Below are 23,395 nucleotides of genomic sequence, written 5' to 3' on the forward strand. Positions count from 1 at the left end.
GATACAGACTCACAGACATACAGAACAGACTTGTGGTTGCCAAGGGGGAGGGGGGTGGCAGAGGGATGGATTGGGAGTTTGGGGTTAGCAGATGCAAACTATTATAAACTATAATATTCAGAATGGATAAACAAGAAAGTCCTACTGTATAGCACATGGAACTATATTCACTATATACTATCCTGTGATAAACCATAATGAAAAAGAATATATTTATGTGTAACTGAGTCACTTTGCGGTACGGCAGAAATTAACACAACATTGTCAATCAACTATACTTCAATAGAATTCTAAAAAAATAACAATAAAAAAACCCGAAGGAAACACACCAAAAATTAACAGTTGTTATAGATAGATAATGTAAAATTTGCTTTGTATGCTTTTCAATATATGGCAAATTTTCTACAGTGAAGATACATTATTTTGATAAACAGAAAAAATTAGCATTATAAAAAAAGAAATGGTAATCAATAGCCACTCTCCTTTCCTCTATCAACATGCCAAAGGACCAGAAGCTTGAGAGACCTAAAGACCCATATCCCTGTGGGTGATACTGAGGTGTGAGTTTGTGAAGGCCAGGTAACCCCTCTGGGACTCAGGTTCCTCACCTGTGAAATGCAGGAGTTTGAGTGCCGTGGTCTCAGTTCTATAATGCCTGAATTCTATGATGGGCCTGCCACATCATAGACTATATTAACTGAAAATGCTTCTGGTTTCTAGTAACAAACATCTCGACTAATAGTGGCTTAAATCATAAGAACGCTTCTTGTTGAGTAAACAGAATGTTTGAAGGTAGGTAGTCTAGGACTGTATGGGGAGCTCAGTGCGGTTGTCTAGGAGCCAGGCTCTTTTAAATTTTTTCTGCATCATCCTCTTCAACTGTTGGCATTCATCTGAGAGACTGTTGCCTCATGGTTACAAGATAGCTATCACATCTCCAAGTAGGAAAAAAGAAGCAGAGGCAAAAGTTTCTCTTTGCATCCAGTAAGGTCCCCACATCTCATTTATCAGAACTGAGTCAAAGGATTAACCAAGATTAATCAGTGGCAAAGGGAAAGATTCTACCCTTGTTTTAGATGGATTATCATTCATCCTACATATCTGAGGGCGAAGAATAGTTGCCCACTAACCTGAACAGGTCAGAGTTCTAACAGCAGGGAAGAAAGAAGGGAGAGGATGATCACTGGGTAGAAAACAAATGTGTCTGCCAGAAGTACTTAATAAAGATGTATTGAACAAATGAGTGAGGGCCACATGATGACTTTCATGGATCCTAAAAACTTTTGCCTTTCTAGGTACTTTCCTCCATAAAAGTGTTTAAAATTATATTTTACTACTGATTTGGTACAAAGAAAAATGTAGTCCAGACTGTATTCATTATTATATACACTATTATTATGTTTATTTTTTATTCTGATTTAAAAAATTAAAATGGACATGGCTAAGTCCATCCTGGGTCTGTGCTGTCTGTCCAACTGGATGGTAAACACTTGAGGGTGGAGACTGTGTGCTAGGTTTTGTTGATGCCCTCAAAGCCCCTATCACATCACTATACGTCTAAGAGCTGCTCAGCAAATACTATGGAGTTGACCTAATATGTCACTGTTTCTTCCTCTAGGGTGAACCTGGTCCTCCTGGTCCTCCTGGTCCTCCAGGAGCCCCTGGTATTGGACAGCCAGGTATTAAGGTAAAGATAATCGTCTCTCGGACCATTGATGACTACTGAATTTATTGTAGGGCTGGGGGAGCTGTGATTTGAACTCTGCTCAGTGTTACCCTCATGGATACAAGGAGGCTGTCTGTATGAGTTACTTACAGGCTGGATGCTTGGACACTGCAATGCCCTGGTCAGGGGCAGTTACCACAAGAATACTCTATATATTTTTTGATTTGGTTGCAATGAAAATTTTGTTTGTCTCCAAATACCCACCCTCTTGCCAACAGACATCTAGTTCTGTTGAGTTTTCATGGATTTTACATGTTGGCATGCAAAAACGTTACTGGGAAGTGAAACACCTTAACATGTCAACTATCACCTGCTCACATCAAATAAGCACAGAGGGGCAGAAACCAGAAGAACCATGACACTGAATAAGTAAATGTTGACGGAGAGGTTTGTAGGGAACTAGAAAGGACTAGAACACCCAACAACCTTGGGTGCTCTACATCATGCAGGATGTACTAGAGCAGAAGTGCTTATTTTAAATGGCTTTTCTATGTCATTGGGACAATAAGACTTCGACGCGGGGCTAAACCAGAGAGCAGTACAAAACAGTGCACTTCGAATGTAATCAGGTGTCACCATGGAATGCATTTAGACAATAAGCACATTGAGATTCCAGGGAAGGTGGAGTTTATACTGGCAGAGTTACTGGAGAAGAGTTCTGAAGGAGAAGAAATGTGAAACAGAACTGAAGGGCGAGGTGAAATGGAACAGGGCAGGGTGGCGGGGGACGCATCCCCAGATGGTGGCGAGGGGGCAGAGAACAGCACGGGCATTGTTAACTTGGTCATTTCAGTAACCAAAAAGAGTCGTACACAGTCTGACCTGTCAATTGCTACGTAATCGTTTCTGAAAGCTGAAATTGCGTTTAGACAAGAAGGAATGAGGAACGTTTGGGGGTAATTTGTTCACTTAAATTCAAGGCATTTTTCCTCCTCTAGGTTTTTTTTTAATCTTTAAGAGTTTGAAAAGTTTGACAATTTTGTTATTTATCTTTGTGGAAATCTCCAGAGTATTTTGTGCTATGTGTATTCTTCATTTAAAAAAGCAAACTTTCATTCAATTATTTCTTCCTCCTAGGGGGAAAGAGGCCAGGAAGGAAGAACTGGGCCTCCAGGACCGATTGGTGTCGGTGAGCTGGGCCAGACAGTGAGGAGCAAGAAATTCTACGTGGAATTAAAAGGACAAATATAGTTCTTATGTGCTCTTTTGGGTTAGAATAAATGGTTAAACTAAGCCATCTTTATCTTTTTAAACAACAAAAGACGATAAATATATAAAGACCAGATCCAAGTGTTATTTTTCATAACACTTGAAATAGGGATATCTATCTATCTATCTATCTATCTACCTATCTATCTATTTATATTTATAGGATATGTACAACAGGCTCTCTCTTACTGTAATCTTTTGTGAGATTAATCAGTTTGTCCTAGAAGGAAGGAGTTCTCATATGTCAAAATTTCCTAGGAGATAGGAGACCTAGATTCATACCTAATGTCTATACTTTGTAATTGACTTCCGTGTAACCATGAGAAAATCACTGAGAATAAGGACCTTGCTCATTACCTAACCCGTGAGTATACTCTAAAGCTAGAATTGATCATGGTAGACAGGTAATACCTGTGTTATTTGCAGCTTCTACCTTATGTAGCTTTGATATTTACTATTGTTGGAAAAGAAAAAAAATTCTGTCAAAAGAGAGCTGGAGAGGAAACGAATAAAACATGACTGTTCTGGAATAAGAAGCTTTTTAACTTTTCAAGTAATCATTATTCTCCCAGGAAAGAACAGTAGCTGACTTGCTGGGGTAAAAATAAAAACAACCTATTGTGAATAGTTGGTCACCCAATTGGGCTTTGCATTGCATAGTTCCTCACATATAATATTAACAGAAACCTGTGCTTCCTTGCTGTACTCTGAGAATGAAATGGTACTATACTATCTGAGGGCTAGTCTTTTCACCAATGTCTTGATACACTAATTCAAAAAAGAGAACATTATATAAAGGAAAAATACACTGGTCCAATTATCTACTGTGTTTCCACTAACTAGATAGGTCTCTTAAAACTAAACCACTGAAAAAGAAGAATATGAGCTCCCTGCAGACACTGCTGGTTCTACACTGGAGAGGCTGGAAACCTAGAAAACTGAAATGACATCAGCTAGAAATATACAGGCCCAGATAAGTTGCCGTGTATAGAGGGAGTACAGCAGAGAATTTGGGAAGTTTTAGACAGAAATGAAAAAATCTTTTCACAATGTTCTGAATAAGTGGGAATAAAAGTGAGCTTCATGTTTCACTGCAAGCCCTTTATGAACTGTCCAAAAGAACCTGAGATTTTTGAAGCAAGCATAAGATCTCTTCTTTTTCTTCCACATGCCTACTTTTAACTTAATAAACAGCTCTGCCTTGCTGCTGGATCCTAGGAGAGACTGAATGGCTAATCATGGGACAATACACGACCATATATGTCGAATTTTTTTTTTTTTTTTGGCTGCGTTAGGTCTTTGTTGCTGCATGCTGGTTTTCTGTAGTTGTGGCGAGCAGGGGCTACTCTTCGTTGTGGTGCGCGGGCTTCTCATTGCAGTGGCTCCTCTTGTTGCGGAGCATGGGCTCTAGGCACGTGGGCTTCAGTAGTTGCAGTACGCGGGCTCAGTAGTTGTGGCACACGGGCCCTAGAGCTCGCAGGCTTCAGTAGTTGTGGCACATGGGCTTAGTTGCTCCGCAGCACGTGGGATCTTCTGGAACCAAGGATCGAACCCGTGTCCCCTGCATTGACAGGCGGATTCTTAACCACTGCGCCACCAGGGAAGTCCATGTTGAATTATTCATCATGAACTGGGTGTTATACAAGCCATCTAGGCTACGTGTCGTAGAAGTTCATCATTATTCTTGAAGATACAAATAGTTTCATGAGTAATTGGCTTAGACTCCTATGGCATCTACTCCATTGCTACTTTTCCCACAAGCCACACCTATAGCCCCATATGAACGGACAAAGGAAGAAGAAAACTGAGCATGTTTTGCTGGCCTAGCTGGAAGTAGACTCCTGTTCTCTGCATGAACACAGAGTATGAAGATATTTGTGTCCTAGGTGAATGCTCACCAAACCATATCCATTTAAAAGAAGGCTCTAAATAAACAAGTAGACAGGATGTCAATCAATCTATTTTCCCAGCTCTACTACCATCCACTCAGTTTTTTTTTTTTTTTTTTTTTTTTTTTTTGCGGTACGCGGGCCTGTCACTGTCGCGGCCTCTCCTGTTGCGGAGCACAGGTTCCAGATGTGCAGGCTCAGTGGCCATGGCTCACGGGCCCATGTGGGATCCTCCCGGACTGGGGCACGAACCCACATCCCCTGCATTGGCAGGCGGACTCTCAACCACTGCACCACCAGGGAAGCCCCATCCACTCAGCTTTAATGAGTGGCTGGGATGGAGGTTATACACAGGATCAACATAAACTTCCTTTTAACAAACCTAATATGGATACTGCCACTGCTGAGTGACCAACCTGCAAAAGGTACCTGCATGCCTAATGTCAACTTTCTCTGGAAAGGGCCAGTCACATTGGTAGTATCAATATGTTGACTAGCTGGAACTCTTTCATAATGGAGAGGGTCATGATGATGGCCATAGTTGGTGGGGGGGGGGCAGGCAATTAATCAAGTAAGGATTTGCCATTACTGTCCACCACTGAATGACTTACTGAATGTCTCCATAGATCTACTATGATGCATATAAATATGGATATATTTGTGTGCTTCAAATTCATGGGTTTCATGAATCTGAGAATTCAACAATTTTGAAAGTTCTTAGTTGTTATCTCTTCAGATATTTTATTTTTCCATTCTCTATTTATTCAGAAATTCTGTTAGATATTTAGTTGCATTTTAAGGTGATTTGCTCAAATCTAACTCATAATTCACAAATTTATCTTTTTCTGGTTATAAAATGTCCTGAAATCATACCTTGTATTTTTAACTTAATGAGTATTTTTTAAAATTCTGAAAGCTACTTTTAAAAATCTGCCTTTTTTTTTTTTACTAATATGTTTTTGCTATACTGTCCTCTTTGCTTCTTATATTTCTATTCCTTTCTTAAGACCATTAAAGTATACTTCCTTTTTTGGTCTCTATTATTTTATCCTATTATTTGGCAACCTTGGGGAAGTTTACATTATACTGGCTCACTTTTACTCACTGAGAATTATTTTCTTGTATGTTTTGTACTCTCACATCTGAACTCACTGTCAGCCAGGTTTGATTGTGAAATCCCAAGTGTTCTGTGTGGAGCATGTTTGAAAGAAGTGTGCATTTGCATCTCTTATGTACTCCAGGCACATCCTTGATGCTATTGTCTTGATTAAGGTGTCCCCAGACCACCAACGTGGTGTCACTTGAAACTACAAACCCATACACAGCACAGGACCAGGTTGGGAGTTTTCGGGCCCATTTAGAGCCCAAGTGAAGGTAGACAAGATTCTTGCCATTCATAACACTGTGTTTATGGGATGGCTTTTTTCCACCCTGCCCTTTCGTTGAAGATATATAACTTTGAAGGTCCTAGCTTTATGGGGGGGATCTTAGTTCTAATTTTCTCCTTGTTTTCCATCGAGTGAGCCAAAGTCTTTGCTCCTGGTTCTCCCTCTTAGCCTACAAGACTTTGTTCTACCAGAAAACCACACTTTTTACCCAGAACAGTTACAGTGTCAGCTTACATGCTTACCTCTAGTGTTCAGTGCTCTTTTTGTTTTGGAACTCCATGATTTCCCTTATTTATTGATTTTTGGGGCCTTCATTTTAAAGAAAAATGTGTATTACTTGCCTTTCTGTTTGTAGCTAGAGAGTTTTCATGATATTGCCAGAACATGAAATTCTTGTTTGTTTTCTTGCTATCCAATCACAATTACACAAATTAGAGTGACACTGTGACGTCTTTGATTTAATTGGGAACTAAAATCATAACAAAGATGGGAAGGATCTCAAGTAATACATGAAAATATTCTCCCAAAATGTCATAATAAAAAATCAACAATGAGAGCTTTTTAATTATTTCAAAGTAACATAAAGACTTACCTTAGGACTGACAAAGGTTCTGCTGAAAGAACCTTTGTTTCTTTGTCTGAATCATTTCAAGTGGTTTCAGGTTTAGTACTAACTATTCTTTTTATATAACAGTGATAAATAAATCTGATTGACTGAATTAATATTCCAGCTCCATGACCTAACTTTGAACTGTCAGCTACCTTCTTTAATTATATGATTACCACTAGTTTTGTGTTGGTCTGACAGATGACTGATTCATGAATAATAAATTGATTCAGATTCTCAGGGTGATCTGTTTGTTTTTTGTGCAAGGATACTCAGAGCAGTATCTGTGAAAAATATCCCCTGAAACAAAACTATAATTATTTTGAAGTTAAAAGTATAGTAGATTTCACTGTTTTAATATTATGGATAATTTTTATTATTATTGAGCATATTTATATGTAGCATATGCTTGCAACATATACTGAAACCACTTTTATTGATTACCCACACTACTGAGATTATTAAGGAAGATAATCAGATGATGGGCAGTCATATTTTATCTTGTTAATGTCTCATATAAAGCATTTCTGATCAGACTCTGTTAGCTGATAATTAGTTCCTTCCACTAGATATTTTTAAATTAGAAGTGTTCATTAGAAGCCAAATAAGAATGTCATAGCTATAATTAGTTCTCATGGCCTTTGAAAAGGACACTATTTTTTACAGAGCATATTCGTCTTTTAAAAAATAATCTGTTGGTACCATCTTAATAAATTAACAGTATAGTTCATCTAACCCAAGTACTTTCTCTTTCTCTTCTCTGGTTGGCAGTCATCTTTCATCTTGACTGTTTAGCTGGAAAACTTGAGAATATACTGATAGTGTAGAATATTACTCTGACAGTTTCCAGTAATTACACCTTGAATCACTCTTTTTTTTAATGTCCCTAAGTGATTGTTCACAAGCATTAACTCTGTTCTCAGCAGCCTGGAACACATGACTCCTAAAAGCCTTCATTATTTTCATTTTCACCTTGGCTAACGTATTCTAGAAATGCAGAGACGTAGGAAGGGTCTGTGCTTACTCTGTGCAGCATGCCTCTCTCCATATTGCTTAACATAAAGCTGTTCACTCTGAGACTACCTAATTTGTAAAAACCTTATAAAAGGACATTCTTAGCAATTGCAGGATTCAAGGGAAATAATTTTGTTAGTGATAGCAGATATTTATTGAGTGCTTAATATGTAAGAGCTTTAAATCTCTCTGAGCTAATCTTTATATTAATATGTGTGGTTGAGGTAGGTACTATTGTTACCACCATTCTGATGACAATGCTGAACTTTAGAGAGATTGAATTATTTGCTTAAGGTCACATTGCTACTATGTAGCAGAGCGGGGGCTTGAACCTCAGTGCAAATGACACCCAAATCTGCTTTTAGTTACCATGCAAGACTGTAAACTTTATGAGACAGGGAGCAGGGCTGCCTACTGTTTTCAGACCCTAGCACAGTGACTCGCACCTACCAGGCTTTTGGTAAACATTTGTTGAACGAATGGGGAAAAAAAAATTGAATGAACTGGAAAAAGATTCCTTTGCATTCAATGTAAATTGAATTATTTTCCTTTGTCATATCGGTGGGGAAGAAGAATAATTTGTTAATATTTTTGGTATCGTGTGTGATATTAGCTAGGGCTTGTCTGTTTAGTTTGCAATCTAGTTTTCGCGCTTATGTTTATTTTCCCCCTCGTTAATTGCTCTAACATTAGAGTAAACTGTCATGGATATTAGAGCTTTGATTAAGGTCTTGGATGGTTAAAAGCTAGTTTTCCCACAAGCATAGCAATTTAAATTGAATTAAATGCTAGCTTTTTCCTTCAATTAAAGTCTTTACTAAATTGGCTATGCACAAATACTAAAGAAGACTCTTAAATATACAGTATTAGGGAAAGGCAAAAAAAATTAAATATGGGATACAGTTAGCTTTCTCTCTCACAAATCTGTAGCTGTGATCAGTCACTGATGAGCATAATGCTGTATCCTAGTTCTGCTACCAGGCTTGAGTAGAAAGTATCTCTTAAATTACCCTGGATAACTATATACTGAGTCCCAAGATCACTCAGAGGGTCTGCAGCCAGCTGGCTCTGGGGCTCTGGGCAACTCAGTAGACCTTGTTCCATCAAAGATTTACTGCCCTGGCAAGAAAGCCCTAATTATCTTTCTAGGTGCATTAGAGGAAAAGCTCCAGTTCATGCTTCTACAATTCTTGTTGTTGGTCCCTTTTCTACCTTTTTTTTTTTTTTTTTTTTTGCCTTCTGGCCAAGAAGAAAGAGGGGAAAACTTTATAACCTTTTAAAATTCCAGGTTTAAGTGACTATTTTGCTATTATTTTTCAATGAGTATGTTTCCTGTCAGTCCATTTCAAAGCCTGGGACTGTGTTGTTTTTCTTTCCTTATGTGAGAAGTCCTCACCTATCTGAGTGCCTTTTTGAGGAATAGCCACATGGGCTTCTTACTTTTAAACACTGAGATGGAAAATCCTGTTCCTCCTTAATGATTCTACCACGATTCCTACTTGCACATAAACCTCCAGTGGATTCAACCAGCTCCTGAAAGAATTCAAGTCTGAATCTAAATTTATCAGGATGGAAATTAAAACAACATATGAATAGAATTCAGTGCTTTAAAACAGCTGTGTAGTGATTTCTTCACAGGGCTCCCCTGATACCTAATTAAATTATTAATCACTTCACATCCTTCTCCAGGCCACACAGTCCTAGATTTTTAGCCTTTCCTCATAGGATTGATTTCCTCATCCTTATTCTGAAGCATCACTTAATTTCCATTTTCCTCCAGTTTGAGAACACCGGAATAGAACATCTTATGCCAATCAAATGGAACAAGTGTTTAATACAATGAGAATATTATTCTTCACAACTCTATGATTCTACTGATCAGTATGGAGTTTACTAGAAGGATTCTCACTAATCACATGAACAGGACTATGCCCATGTGAACTGAAATATGACCATTTTCTTTCTTCCTGTCTCCTCCCTTCCCTCTTCTCCCATTCTCTCTTTTTCTCTCTCTCTCTCTTTTCTCTTGCTCCTCATCCCCTCGTATCCTAATCAGGGTTCCCATGGGCCTGAGGGAGCACCAGGAGAGAGGGGCTTACCAGGAGAAGGACCTCCAGGACCAAAGGTAACAACAACACCTTCTACACTGAGGAAAAATGCTTTGTATTGCCTGGTCATGAATGACAAATTTAAAAAAATGTGTCCTAGCCAACTATCCCAGGTCAAGTATTCTCCTGACCAGCTTCACCCTATTAAACGAAGTAATATGTAAATTTCCCCTTAACATGAAGCTATAGTGACATTTGCAAATATAAATAAGTAAATGAAAAGCTGCTTCTTCATATAATTACTGCATATGAAATTAGAGAAATCTCTTAAAGTAGTTTGTAGTCATTAAAGTCACAGTGATAAATAGCATCTTTATGCCCAGAAATTAAGTTATTGAACGTGGCTATACCAAGCTTTACCCACAGCTTTGTTTTGTGAAATGTACAGAAGAAACAGTCTAATAAAACAATTTGTCATAGTACTTCCATTAACATAAGAAAGGAAACGTGGGTGGGTGGAGGGAATTGGAGTTACCATGTTACAAGAAGGAGCAAAATGTTATGCAAGACCTACCTTTTACCTGGCAATTGAGAATTTAAATGTTTCCACTGCCTCCCATATGTAGTTCTTGGAGCTCAGGTTCCTCTAGACCAGGGCTTGGCAAACTTTTTCTGTAAAGGACCAGACAGTAAATATTTTAGGCTTTGTGAGCCATACGGTATCTGTTGCAACTACTTAACTTCTGCTGCTGCAGCATGAAAGCAGCCCTAAACAATGTATTAATAAATGAACTTGGCTGTGTTCCAATAAAGCTGTATCTACAAAAACCGTGCAGTGGGCTGAATTTGGCCAATGGTCTGTACTTTGCTGATCCCTGCTCTAGACTCTTTACCCATAATATATGGCTCATTTGTCAAAGGCCACCTAGGAAATGATTTTCCAAGACACTTTGGGCAGCATCAACAAAATTTCAGAGTAAGTAAGGATAAACTTTAGGGTCCTTTTTCCTTCTTTTCTAAAATCTTTCCCCCAGAGACACATGCATGCATACACACTACCCAGAGAAGCATGTGCTGCTTTCTAAGTGTCTAAGACCTTCCACTTCAGTCATTCAGTCGAGTCACTGAGATCCAACCTTCTCAGTATGGCCTCACGCTCTAAAATTGCTTCTCATTTTCAGCCTCTTCCACCATGATCAATATTCAGTTATCTATGAAAAACCTAAATCTCAACTAAAGGGAAATCAATTAGTTAAAACAAATAATTCACATGAAGTTGTAACTGCTGGATTGAATTTTAAAAGAAGCCCTTGTTAACTAACAAAGTTTAATTTGTTATAGTAAATGGAAATAATATGTTGGATGAAGGGGACATTACTAATGCTCTTGACTAACCAAAATATCATCATGAGAAGGCAGAGGCCAGCAATTTGGCACTACATTTCAGAAAGTTTTATAATACATAATTTCTTGAATTTTTTTTGGCACATAGTAAATTTCTATTTATGTGTAGCCCAAACAACCTGAAAATTCAAATAGCCAGAATTATTTCTCCTTATAATCTGTGGGGTTTAAAAAATAAGAAATAAGTGAGAAAGGAATAAATGAAACACTGCGAAGCATATTTCAGGGCATGTCTTAGTGACAGATTCAACTGTATGATATAATGATACACTCCTTCATAATAACCTACTCTGACTCATCAAAGAAAGAACTCATTATATTCAGTGTTGTTTTAGGTTGACTGGACACAAATATACTCTGTGGTAACAATCAGAAGAACCCATTAGTCAGAATACTTCACTCCCCAACCAGCAAGACCAAATTGGAGTTTTCTGTATATTCTTCTTGGGGCTACTTTGCAGTGACGTAGGGCTTAAGTGAAGAAATTATGAATATAGAGGGACATTAAGGTGTGTTTTCCTGTTTCCTAGGTTTCCTGAAAACGTTCTTTGATTTTGCTCCCAGTTCATGAAATGTGTGCTATTTCTGATTGATTATATGGTTTGTTTTTCATACAAATGCACAGTGTTATGACTTCATTGATATTACATCACAACCAGAGCTATTCACATAGGTCATGTGACTCTAGAAGCATATCCAAGAAGATTTTCCATGAATTCTTCTAAAACTAAGTTTTCAATAAATGATTATAAATTCTGGTATAAAACATGTAATAGATAATTCAATCTTAGCAAATATTATTTCATATACTGAGAGACAAATTTTCATTGTGTAATGGATCCAGTTATAGAAATGTTGAGGAAATGGAAGACTGATTCTGTTAGTTATAATGTGTGATTGATCAGATCTCCCATTTCCAGATATATATGAGTATATTAGGAATGGAGAGCTTTTCCAACTTTAGTGATGCTGCATGCGTTATGCTTGGATAGATTCTCTTTATGAATGTTAATGCTAATTTTCTTTGGCAATTTACAAATCTTGGAGTTAGAATTACCCACTTGTAGTTAGCAGTGAATTTAGATGCTTTGAATGCTTGAACTGTTTTAAAATCCTGAATTTTATTAGTGAGTTGATATGCCTTCCATATACTTTCAGAGTGAAAAAGGTTCTGAAGGACCAGTTGGCCCACAAGGATTAGAAGGCCCATCAATCGAAGGGGACAAGGTACTGCAAAAGGGTGTATAATAGAAAGGATGCCAATACAGTTATTTTTTTCATTGTTCTTTATGTATGTTCATTTATGAACTATGTACAACCTGATGATCATACACCACGGGTATCCAGTTAATTATAAAGGCCTTAAAGACCAGTGCAAAGGGAAAGCTGCCAGAAGGGGAAGAGATATAAGAAATGTGCAAAAAGCAGAGAACTCAAATCAGTTTGGAGTCATTTATATGTCAATATCTAAGCATAACATTATATTAAAATAACAATTGACATTGATGATTATCTTGGGTGTTGTATTTCTACTCGAATTACTTATTCCTTTCAGTTACTATTTACTGGTAGCTGTCTCTTCTGGGCATCTGTATTTAAATAGTAGAGACAGTGGTAAATAGTGAATTATACAAATTTTAGTGTCATACGATTCTTGGTTCAAAGAGCTCAGCACTGGTGGTGTAACTCTACTTCCAGAGAACCTTAAAAATACGTAAGATGGGCCTCCCTGGTGGCGCAGTGGTTGAGAGTCCGCCTGCCGATGCAGGGGACACGGGTTCGTGCCCCGGTCCGGGAGGATCCCGCATGCCGCGGAGCGGCTGGGCCCGTGAGCCATGGCCGCTGGGCCTGCGCGTCCGGAGCCTGTGCTCCGCAACGGGAGAGGCCACAACAGTGAGAGGCCCGCGTACCGCAAAAAAAAAAAAAAAAAAAAAAATGTAAGATGCTCTTTCTGCCTTTGGAGTACTGAGTACAAGAGAACTGTTGTGTTTTGAGTTTAGTAAATTAACTTATCCAGGTGTTGTTGACATGGCATTCGTGGTTTTACATCTGGGGCTCATGCAAAGAAAACACATTAAATATCAGAATATTATCACATAGTAATTGCAAAACTTTCATCTGCTATTCCCTGACCAAATCAGTACTGTCTTCCCTTTCTTCCTTTCCTATTCTTTTATATTCTGTGATTCAAGTGGCTAGATAAACACTATGATAAAGACTCTCAAATACACACAATTGTTGCAGCACAAGGAAGTAGCTTTAATATAGATATTAAATGTAAGTAATAATACCCCAAAGAGGATCTCTCTTATTTTTTTTGAATATTTGCAGAAGAGCGATATGAGTTGGGTTTGGAGTTAGGGGGAGTGAACATGAATCTTGCTTCTGACATCTATCAGATGTGTGAATGGGAGTTACTTAACCTTGTCTGGAAAATGGAGACGCTTACTTTCAGAGGGTTGTTGTGAGGATTAAATGAGATAAAGCATGAAAAGCATTTAGTGCACTCTCTGCCACATGATAAGCGATCAAGTTCTGAATCAGAATAGCCCAGCTTTGAAGTAGAACTTGAGTCCTTTACATGTTTCCATCCATGATATTTATTTAGACTAGGGATTGACACAAACTGAAACACTGAGAAGCACATGCCAGGACATGTCTTAATGACAGGTTCAGGTTTTTAATATTATATAAAGTAGGATCTAATGATGTGCTTTTGTTCATAAAAACATATTTATTTTAGCCCAGGCATTGGCAAACTACAGGGCAGGCTGCCTGTTTTTGTAAATAAAGTGTTACTAGAACACAGGCACACTTGTTCATTTGGGTATTGTCTATGGCTGGTTTTGTACTACCAAAACAGCATTCATTCATTATGAAAGAGACCTTATTATGACCCAAAAGCATAAAATATTTACTATCCAACCGTTTAAGAAAAAGTTTGTAAACACTGATGTAGTCTAAATACAACTGACATTAAAATAAGAGTATTTATTCATGTTGCCTAATCCAGTCATCAATTCTCAGTTGCCAACTTACTTGACCTATCAGTAGCGTCCTCTGCTAGCATCTTCACCTTCTTGAAACAATCTCTTCACCTGATCTCTCTGGCTGCACCTTATCAGTCTCTACTGCTTGTTGTTCTTCATCTCTCTGACCTCTAATACTTGGAGCCTCCAAAGGGCTCAGTCCTTGAACCTTCTCTCTTCCCTATCTACTTGTAAACTCACCCAGTCATGGCTTTAAATACCATCTATATACTGAGGGTTCCTAAATTTATGTCTCCAGCTCAGGCCCCTCTTGCCTACTTGATACCTCCATTTGGATGTCTATTTTAGGCATCTCAGGCTTAACATATCCAAAACTAAGCTCCTGGTATACCCTCCCCCAACCTTGCTTCATCTCAGTCTTCTCCTTGTCAATAAATGACAAGCCTATTCTTCCACAAACCTCAAAGACATCCTAGGGTCCTCTCAATCTGTAACAAATCCTGTTGGCTCTATTTTCAAATTCTATTTAGGATCTGAGCACTCCCCACCACCTTCACTCAACAGCCTGGTCCAGGCCCCCATCACCTCTCATAGGGACATCTCTTCAGTTTGTTCTCAGTACGGCTTCCAGAGTGAGCCTTTCAAGACTATATCAGATCTTTCACTCCTCTGCTCAAAACCCTCTAGTGGCTTCTCATCTCCCTCAGTGAAAAGCCAAAGTTCTTACTATGGCCTAAAACACCCTACTGATTGTTCTGTCTGAGCCCACTGCCACGCTTCCCTGACTTCATCCTCTACCACTTCCCCTCTGCTCACTAGCTCCAGCCACATTGCCTCCTTGCTATTTCTGGAATCTGCCAGGCATCACCCTTGCACTGGATGTTTGCTCTGCCAGGAATGCTTTTCCTCCAAGTTTCTACCTGGCTCATTCCCTCTCATCAGTGAGACCATCCCTGGTCACCTTTTCCAAGACTGCAGCTGTCTCCCCATCCCTCCATTTATTTTTCTCCTTAGCACTTATCATTATTCAACATACTATTTATTTCTTCTATCCATCTTGTTTATTATCTTCTGTTTCCTCTACAAAAATGAAAGCTCTATGAGGAAAGAGAGTTTTGACTGTTTTGGTCACGGCTGTTTCCCTGTGTTTGGAACAGTTCCTGGCAGGTAATGAGCACTCAACAAATATTTGTTGAAACACACAGAGAATGGATGAATGATATTGTTTTTCTTACTGATAACTCTCACTTAATTTCCCAAACTTATTCATGGAAAGAGAAGGTGAGGTTCTTTAATTTTGCTGCACTTTCTTAATTTTTAAAATGCATTTAAGATTTGGAGGGAAAGGGTATTAGGAAATTTAAAATTTTAAAAATATTTTTCTTTAATTTCTCTCTCAAATATTTATTTTCTTGCACCCTATGAATTTTATACTTCTAAATATTTCTGTTATGATCCTAACAAGAAGTGTCTGTGTCATTATAATAACAATTCAGGAATTCTGGGTTCTTGTGTGAAAAATAAATGTAAACTGGGGCAAAGAGTCACCAATTTAGACCAAATAGTGAAAACATCATTCACTATTTTGGCAAATTTGAACTACAAACTATTTAAAAGGAACGGTGTTTTCTAACTTTCCATGTGGAGCTTCTTTATGGTTTAAAGACAGACTTTAACCCAGCATAATTCAAGATTAGCATAGTATGAAATAATGAGGGTAGTTGTTATACTTCTGACTTATTTTCTACACAGTGGGATATGCGACCTGTGGGACCCCAAGGACCAATGGGCATCCCCGGAATTGGGAGTCAAGGGGAACAGGTAATCAACGCTTTCTCTCTTTCCCTTTTGTATAGAACATTCTGGCTTAAACCTGGTGTTCACTGAAGGCCAGTACTGCAAACTGCTATAAGAACATTTGATAGTGAAATTGCAATGGAATATATATCCAAAAGTGCATGTAGGGAAGGATAAGATGGTTTCATGAGATTTTAGTTTTTAGAACTTCTAAAGACTTAAAAAATAAATTGTATGTTTCTTGGTGTTGTGACTTTTAACATTAAAGCCTAATTTACAGGACAAGAGTTTTGGAGCATTATCTTATATTTTTAGTTTCCCTTGGGAGTGATAATTTATTTACCTGTTGGTTTGTGTGTGTTTTTCCCCCTTGAAGCTTTGTGAATGATGAAATCCCACTCTCTTCTGATGCAAGAAGATTAGTGTTTCCCACCCCCAGCCATGTAGCAATCTAAAAAACTATTAAACTTAAAACAAGGACCATAATCAGAGGGAACCACTTTACTGAGGGGGCACTGTTCCTGAAGAGAAGCAAACCACAGATAGGGTTTACAAATAGCTCTTGGCACCTCTTGGTCAGAACAAAAGAAAGATCTGTGAAGCTGTGTCTAAATTTATGGCTGGAATGACTTCCAAATTCTTCTGATCACAACTTTTGGAAAAGCAAGGCAATTTTGTTAGATTGAAATAATATGAAGAGGGCTCCCCTGATGGCGCAGTGGTTAAGAATCCGCCTGCCAATGCAAGGGACACGGGTTTGAGTCCTGGTCCGGGAAGATCACACATGCCGCGGAGCAACTGAGCCCTTGCGCCACAACTACTGAGCCTGTGCTCTAGAGCCCGCGAGCCACAACCACTGAAGCCCGCGCGCCTAGAGCACGTGCTCCGCAACAAGAGAAGCCACGACAATGAGAAGCCTGCGCACTGCAACGAAGAGTAGTAGCCCCCGCTCTCCGCAACTAGAGAAAGCCCGCGCACAGCAACGAAGACCCAACACAGCCAAAAGTAAATGAATTAATTAACTAATTTTAAAAAAGAAATAATGTGAAGATAATATAACAGTACTATCTACCTACATAATCTCATTTAATCAAAGTGACCAACAAATCCAAATCTATGCTGAATGTCCTCCTGGGTAGAAAGTGGCAAAACAGTTTGATTAAAATTTATGATTATGGTTTGAATTATTCTGTTGCTTAGCAAACTTCCTTTATCTAGGGTAGTGAGAGAAGGGAAGGATAAAAAAGGAGATAACTCCAAATCTCACTGTTGACATTAACTCTGAGTTTATTTCCAATCATATTCTAATTAATCAGTATTTTTATTGTTGTTAATCCAAGCAACAGCCAAGTTGGGTATTACTCCTTTTTCTATTTCCTTCCCCTTGGTAGAGGTCCTAGTATAATACATTAGGTGGATTAGGGTGCAGAAAAAGCCAGGATAAATATTTATATAATATTTAGACAATAATTAAGAGCTGGTTTGTTTGGACTACACAAGATCATGGTTTGACTATGCTGCCAGGCATTCTCAGACTTTGTAGTTTTTTTGCTGGTTTCAGCAAAACCGTTTCAGCTAGTTTCTGATCTTGGAAGTGACAGCGCTGTCACATCCTGGGCCTTGTGGTGTTCCTGGTGCTGAGTCACCACTGTGAAGCTGAAAATGAGGTTCAAAGAAAGCCAAGCCTTTCCAGATGGCCTGTGAATCTTGGACCTCCCACCTGCAACTCCCTGATGCCTTTAATACTGTTTCTTGGTGGAAGCTGTTGTTCTACAGCTTGAAAAGAAAAAAAAAGGAAAAAAAAAAAAAAAGACCCCTTTGACTTTTGTTTTCTCACCCCCTTCTCTTCTTTTCCAAGAGAAAAAACCTTTTAGGGCATATGTGACCATATGGAGCTGGCCCCTATTGGATAGGAAATTGAATGGAATGTGTCATTTGTAAACTGTCTGAACAAGAAAAGAATTTGTTTACCTTTTTAAGACAAATGATTTCAATTCTACTTCAATTTAACCTCTATGCAGGCAGTTCCCCATTTTTCTTCTTATCCTTAATTTAACATGTTTACCCATTGAATTACTTTTATAATTAGATCTTCCCATTTCTCTTACAGACATTAATTTTCCCAGTCATCTGTTTCTGGGGGAACTCCTGTTTCCAGCAACATGTTTACAGTATTTCTCAAGTGGCCTGCAGATTTTCACTAAATACTTGGACGCTTGACTACTTCAGATCTCTTAAAAATGAATCGAAATATAAATAACCACATATACCTGTGTACACACGTATATGAACACATATCCTTTGAATTTTGGGGGGTCTTGCATGCTACTTGTAGACTACTGTATAAGTCAGGAAGGTTTCCTTCTTATAATGGTTCAGTATAAATACTGAATCTCAGCTTCCTTAAGTTGTTTAGACTGCTTCATCTTCATCAACAAAAATGAACAAACAGTTGTATCATCTAGCTGGAGAAAATGGGATAGCATTTGTAATAAAATAATCATGTATCTGTAACCATTATTTGCACAATCATGGCCTGTGGGGTGTAAACAAAACAAAATCTTAGTTTTTTCTCTCATCATCACTTTAAATTTTTTTCAGTGGGTAAAGTTTTTTCTTTTTCTTACCACAGAAAAAAATTACCAGCAGGCTACAGACTTTCCTTATCACTTTTAGGTAATAATAAGTTATAGGATCATCTCTAAGTTTCAAATCAGTTTTAATTGTCTAACAAAAACTATGTAGTCAATGTATTAATCTTCCTTTTAATCTTCATTTATCTTGTACGAGCTGCAGGGAGAATCTGTTGTCCATGGGATGGAAGGTGCTTCTTATCCTCCCAGGCTGAATCAAGGATGGGAGGATGGGAGGATGGAGGTTCTTTCTTGGCTGGTCTATTGTCAGATGGCTTTGGGTCCTCTGGTCTTGGCAGGTGTTTGATGCTGACACTCTTCCTGGTGGGGCTCCTGCACTGCCCCTGTGACTGCTCCTCCTGGGACATGGATGAAGGACTTTTTCCCTCCAGCTGTTTCTCCCCATCAGCCTCTGCTTTTCTGGGGCTTTACTCTATGCTGACTCTCTCTGTTGGAGTTCCATTACTCTTCTAAGTCCTCTTGGACAGGATTCAAAGCAGTTCCAGGTCAACTCCAAGCATCTAGAGTACATCTGGGCCACAGGAAAAAACTCATGTGTCCTTTGCACTGACAAACTCTGGATGCACAGGCTGGTCCCACCCCAGCCCTCTGCTGGCTAACACAGCCCATTTTAACTTTCTCAGGCATGAGTCAGACACTGGTCCATTGTGTTCCAAAAATAAAAATCAAGGTCTGTAAGTCGTTCCATTAATGTTCCCTGGCTAGAATGTGGTAAAGAGAGAAGCAAGCCAAACCCCTTCCATTTTCTCCAAGGAAAACACTTTATGAGACTATTTTCTCCAAAGAAGACCTTATTACATCCTGTCTCTTCTCCCTTTTTATACCCACAATGTGAATGAGAGTCAAGTATCAGACCGTTCTTCAGTTTGCTGTTTGCAGGCTATCGCTTCTTAGAGCCTAGGTCAAATTTTCAATTTCACATCCTGAGAGATATTGCTTGGTACAGCTAGGATACAGGTTTGCCTGCATGTACTGAGGTGAAATAGGTTAATAAGATGGAATTTTTGTTTCTCTTATTTAAAACTCCAAGCTGGTGTGTTGGCTCCATTCGTCAGGGGCTTCAGAGTTTCAGGCTTCTTCATTCTTTTTTTTTTTGTGGTATGTGGGCCTCTCACTGTTGTGGCCTCTCCGGTGGCGGAGCACAGGCTCCGGACGTACAGGCTCAGCGGCCATGGCTCACGGGCCCAGCCGCTCCACAGCATGTGGGATCTTCCCGGACCGGGGCACCAACCGATGTCCCCTGCATCGGCAGGCGGACTCTCAACCACTGCACCACCAGGGAAGCCCTCTTCCTTTGTTTTTGCATTCCCTCATTTCACTAATTAGTAACTGCCTGTGCCTGCTCCTTAGAACTCAGGGAAGGCCCAGGAAATTAAAGCCTTTTTCTACAAACAAGAAATGGGGTAAATGGAGGGACTTTTGTACCTGGGAGGGCCTCACAGGGTCCTACTCGATTTCAATCCCCCTTTTTCTATTACTCAATCCTAAGGGGAACAGGGCAGACAAGAAATGGAATAAAGTTTTGGATAGAGAGGTTAATCACAAACTCAACAGAGGAACTCAGTTTTATGGGGACTCAGTTTCAAATCCACAGACACAGAACCGGCGGCTACCAAGGTGACGGACTATATTTACACCATCTTAATTTACTGCTTTTATTACTTTTACTTGTGAGACCCTGTTCTAGAAACTCAAGCAGTAATATCAGTAGAGGTTACCTGTGGGCTGGCTAGTTTTCATTCCCCACAGTAGGTCCAACAACCAAAACGTTTAGTTAAAGATATGGAGTCAGGGACTTCCCTGGTGGCGCAGTGGTTGAGAATCTGCCTGCCAATGCAGGGACACGGGTTCGAGCCCTGGCCTGGGAAGATCCCATGTGCCGCAGAGCAACTAAGCCCGTGTGCCACAACTACTGAGCCTGCGCTCTAGAGCCCACGTGCCACAACTACTGAAGCCCACATGCCTAGAGCCCGTGTTCCACAAGGGAAGCCACCACAATGAGAAGCCCGTGCACCACAACGAAGAGTAGCCCCTGCTCACCACAGCTAGAGAAAGCCTGCGCGCAGCAACAAAGAACCAATGCAGCCAAAAATAAATAAATAAATACATTTCTAAAAATAAAAAAATAAAGATACGGAGTCAGAAATAACCTTGCAAATAAAAATTTTTCTATGAACTTGGAAGCAAATTACCTTCTAAATTAGAACTATTATTTATCTCTTGGGGAGAGGCATGACACTTATTATTTAACCAGCTGTCCTTAATGTTGCTTCAAAGAATCACTGATCATTATTAAATAAATACTCCTCTGAAAGTACCTCCCTTTCAGTAGATTCCTTCGCGAGTCCCATGTGAGAAGTAGCTCAATAGAATACAGTTACTGTCTTTGAGATTTCTGATTTGAGCTCAATGGTGAAAGCTCAGGTTGTTCTCTCTGGTTATGATACTGCTTTTGATCAGCAGTAACCTTGGCTTCTCATGTGTCAATTTTAGTTACTCTGGAATATAACTGCCTATCTTTTCCAAATATATATATATATATATATATATATATATATATATATATATATTTGCCTGAAATATATTTATATTTGAATAGATACGTGCACATATACACACACATAGGTGAATAGAGCATATGAAACTCAGTTTTTTCTTACTTTGCTGATATGTTTTGCTCTTAGGAGATCAAAGATAGGTATATATTATTTTTATTTTGCTGCTATGTTCAAATACTCTTCAAATACTCTTACCTCATTAGGGAGAAGTAGGCCAGATAGGACCTACAGATCCTAGAGCACCAATGGGACTTGGAGTGCAAGGTCCAAAGGTGAGTTGTCTAAGCTGCTTGGAAGCATTTATGTAATATTATGTAAAGTTTCGTTTATATCCAAATGCAGTACATATCATGTATGTGTCATCTGTTATTTCATCAGAAAAGAGTCTGATGCTTAACTCGTATTGTTTAAGAGAAATCAAAATCTTAGTTTATTTTAGTGATGACTATTTATATTTTTTATTTATTTATTAGCATTAGAGGTCCTCTTTCGGCACAGAGTGATTCTTTAAGAACATTATTGTCTGCCATATTATAAAAGCATTAGGAGAATTTCAGTAAAGTTTACTTCCCTTCTTTGGTTTTATAGCTGGCTCCTTCTCATCCTTCAGATCTCAGCTCAAAAGTTACTTCCTCAAAATTCATTTCCTAAATATAAAGTATGTCCACCCCACTACTGTTACCCCAGACTGTTATTTAAAATCACACTGTTCGTTTCCCTTGCTTTTTACCACTTACCTCAACTTGCATGTTTTTTGAATTACTTTTCATCTTACTACACCCTTTAGAAACGCGCTGCCCAGTATGGCAGCCGCTAGCCACAAGTGGTTACTGAATACTTGACATGTGGCTGGTACAAACTGAGGTGTGCTGTAAATGTACTACACACTCTGGATTACAAAGCCTGGTACAAAAAAAGAATGTAAACTATATGATTAATACATTTGTATATTGATTACATATTGAAATGGCAAAATTTCAGTTGTATTAGAGTAAGTAAAATATATTATTAGAATTGTACTTATCTGTTTCTTCTAATGTTGTAAATGTGGCTGTTAATAATATAATTACATATATGGCTTGCTTTATATTCTATTGGACAGTGCTACGCCACTGGGGCAGGGATTTTGTTTCCTTTTTTTCTTTGTTACTGAATCCTCAGTTTGGGGGACAAAATAGGTACTCAATAAGTGCTGTTGAATAAATAAATGAATCCTTATTTTACCCTTCACAATTTCTATAACTCATCCTGAAGGCATATAGAATCTGGCAAGCTATGCTGAGCATTAAAATTCATCATTGTTCTGCTGTCATTGACATGATCCTTATGAGAATTTGGGTATTAGAAGAATATGTAAGACACAGGTCTAAAACAAATATACATTTTACATATATATAAACATATAATTGCAAGAGACACAAAATATACTAATAGAGTGATCATAGCTGCCATTTATTGAATGATTTTGATGTGTCACAAAATGTGCTGTGCTAAATATGCTAAGTACATATATGTGTGTATATACATATATATACTATATTTATGTCTATACATGTCTATAGTATGTATATATGTATATATACATATTATGTCATCTAATACCAATTTCAGAGAGGCCATATAGAGTAACAAGGCTACTAGGCAGTTAGACTACCTAAGTTCAAATCCCGGTCTTGCACTAGATGGATATATAATCTTAAGCTTCTCTCATTTTAAAAAATGAAATACTTAAAATATACTCACTACTATAGAGAATAACAAAGAACACCCATGTATTCCACAACCCAGCTTTATCAAATATCAACATTTTGCCACATGTATTCTAGAATTTTTTTAAAAGAAGCATTACAGATATAGCTGAAGGCCTCTGCCTGTGCTGCCCAATCCTATTGCCCTCCCTTCCCTCCCCAGATGTAATCATTATCATGGATTTGGTGTTTATCATTCTTTTGAAGTTTTTTATAATTTTCCCATGTTTTTATGCATAAGCCATATATTGCTTTTTTTGTATTCTTGAACTTTACATAATATATCATTCTGCAATATATTTATACTCAGCCTTAGTTATTTGTGTTTTTATATGCCTTTAATCCATTCAGTTTAATTATTTT

General features: G+C 38.4%; 1 protein-coding gene across 1 annotated transcript in view; it reads left to right on the top strand.

Annotated features, from left to right (window-relative positions):
• Positions 1-23,395, top strand: part of COL28A1 (collagen type XXVIII alpha 1 chain) — a gene marked incomplete at its 5' end in the record, with an annotated part of 146,241 nt that overhangs the window by 41,091 nt on the left and 81,755 nt on the right. The window contains 6 exon segments of the mRNA XM_082632228.1: positions 1,619-1,687; positions 2,804-2,872; positions 9,890-9,958; positions 12,444-12,512; positions 16,028-16,096; positions 21,488-21,556. Coding sequence (XP_082488354.1) covers positions 1,619-1,687; positions 2,804-2,872; positions 9,890-9,958; positions 12,444-12,512; positions 16,028-16,096; positions 21,488-21,556 — 414 coding nt within the window.

This window comes from Mesoplodon mirus (assembly GCF_964341445.2).
Source record: "Mesoplodon mirus genome assembly, chromosome: 9".
NCBI classification, from domain to species: domain Eukaryota; kingdom Metazoa; phylum Chordata; class Mammalia; order Artiodactyla; family Ziphiidae; genus Mesoplodon; species Mesoplodon mirus.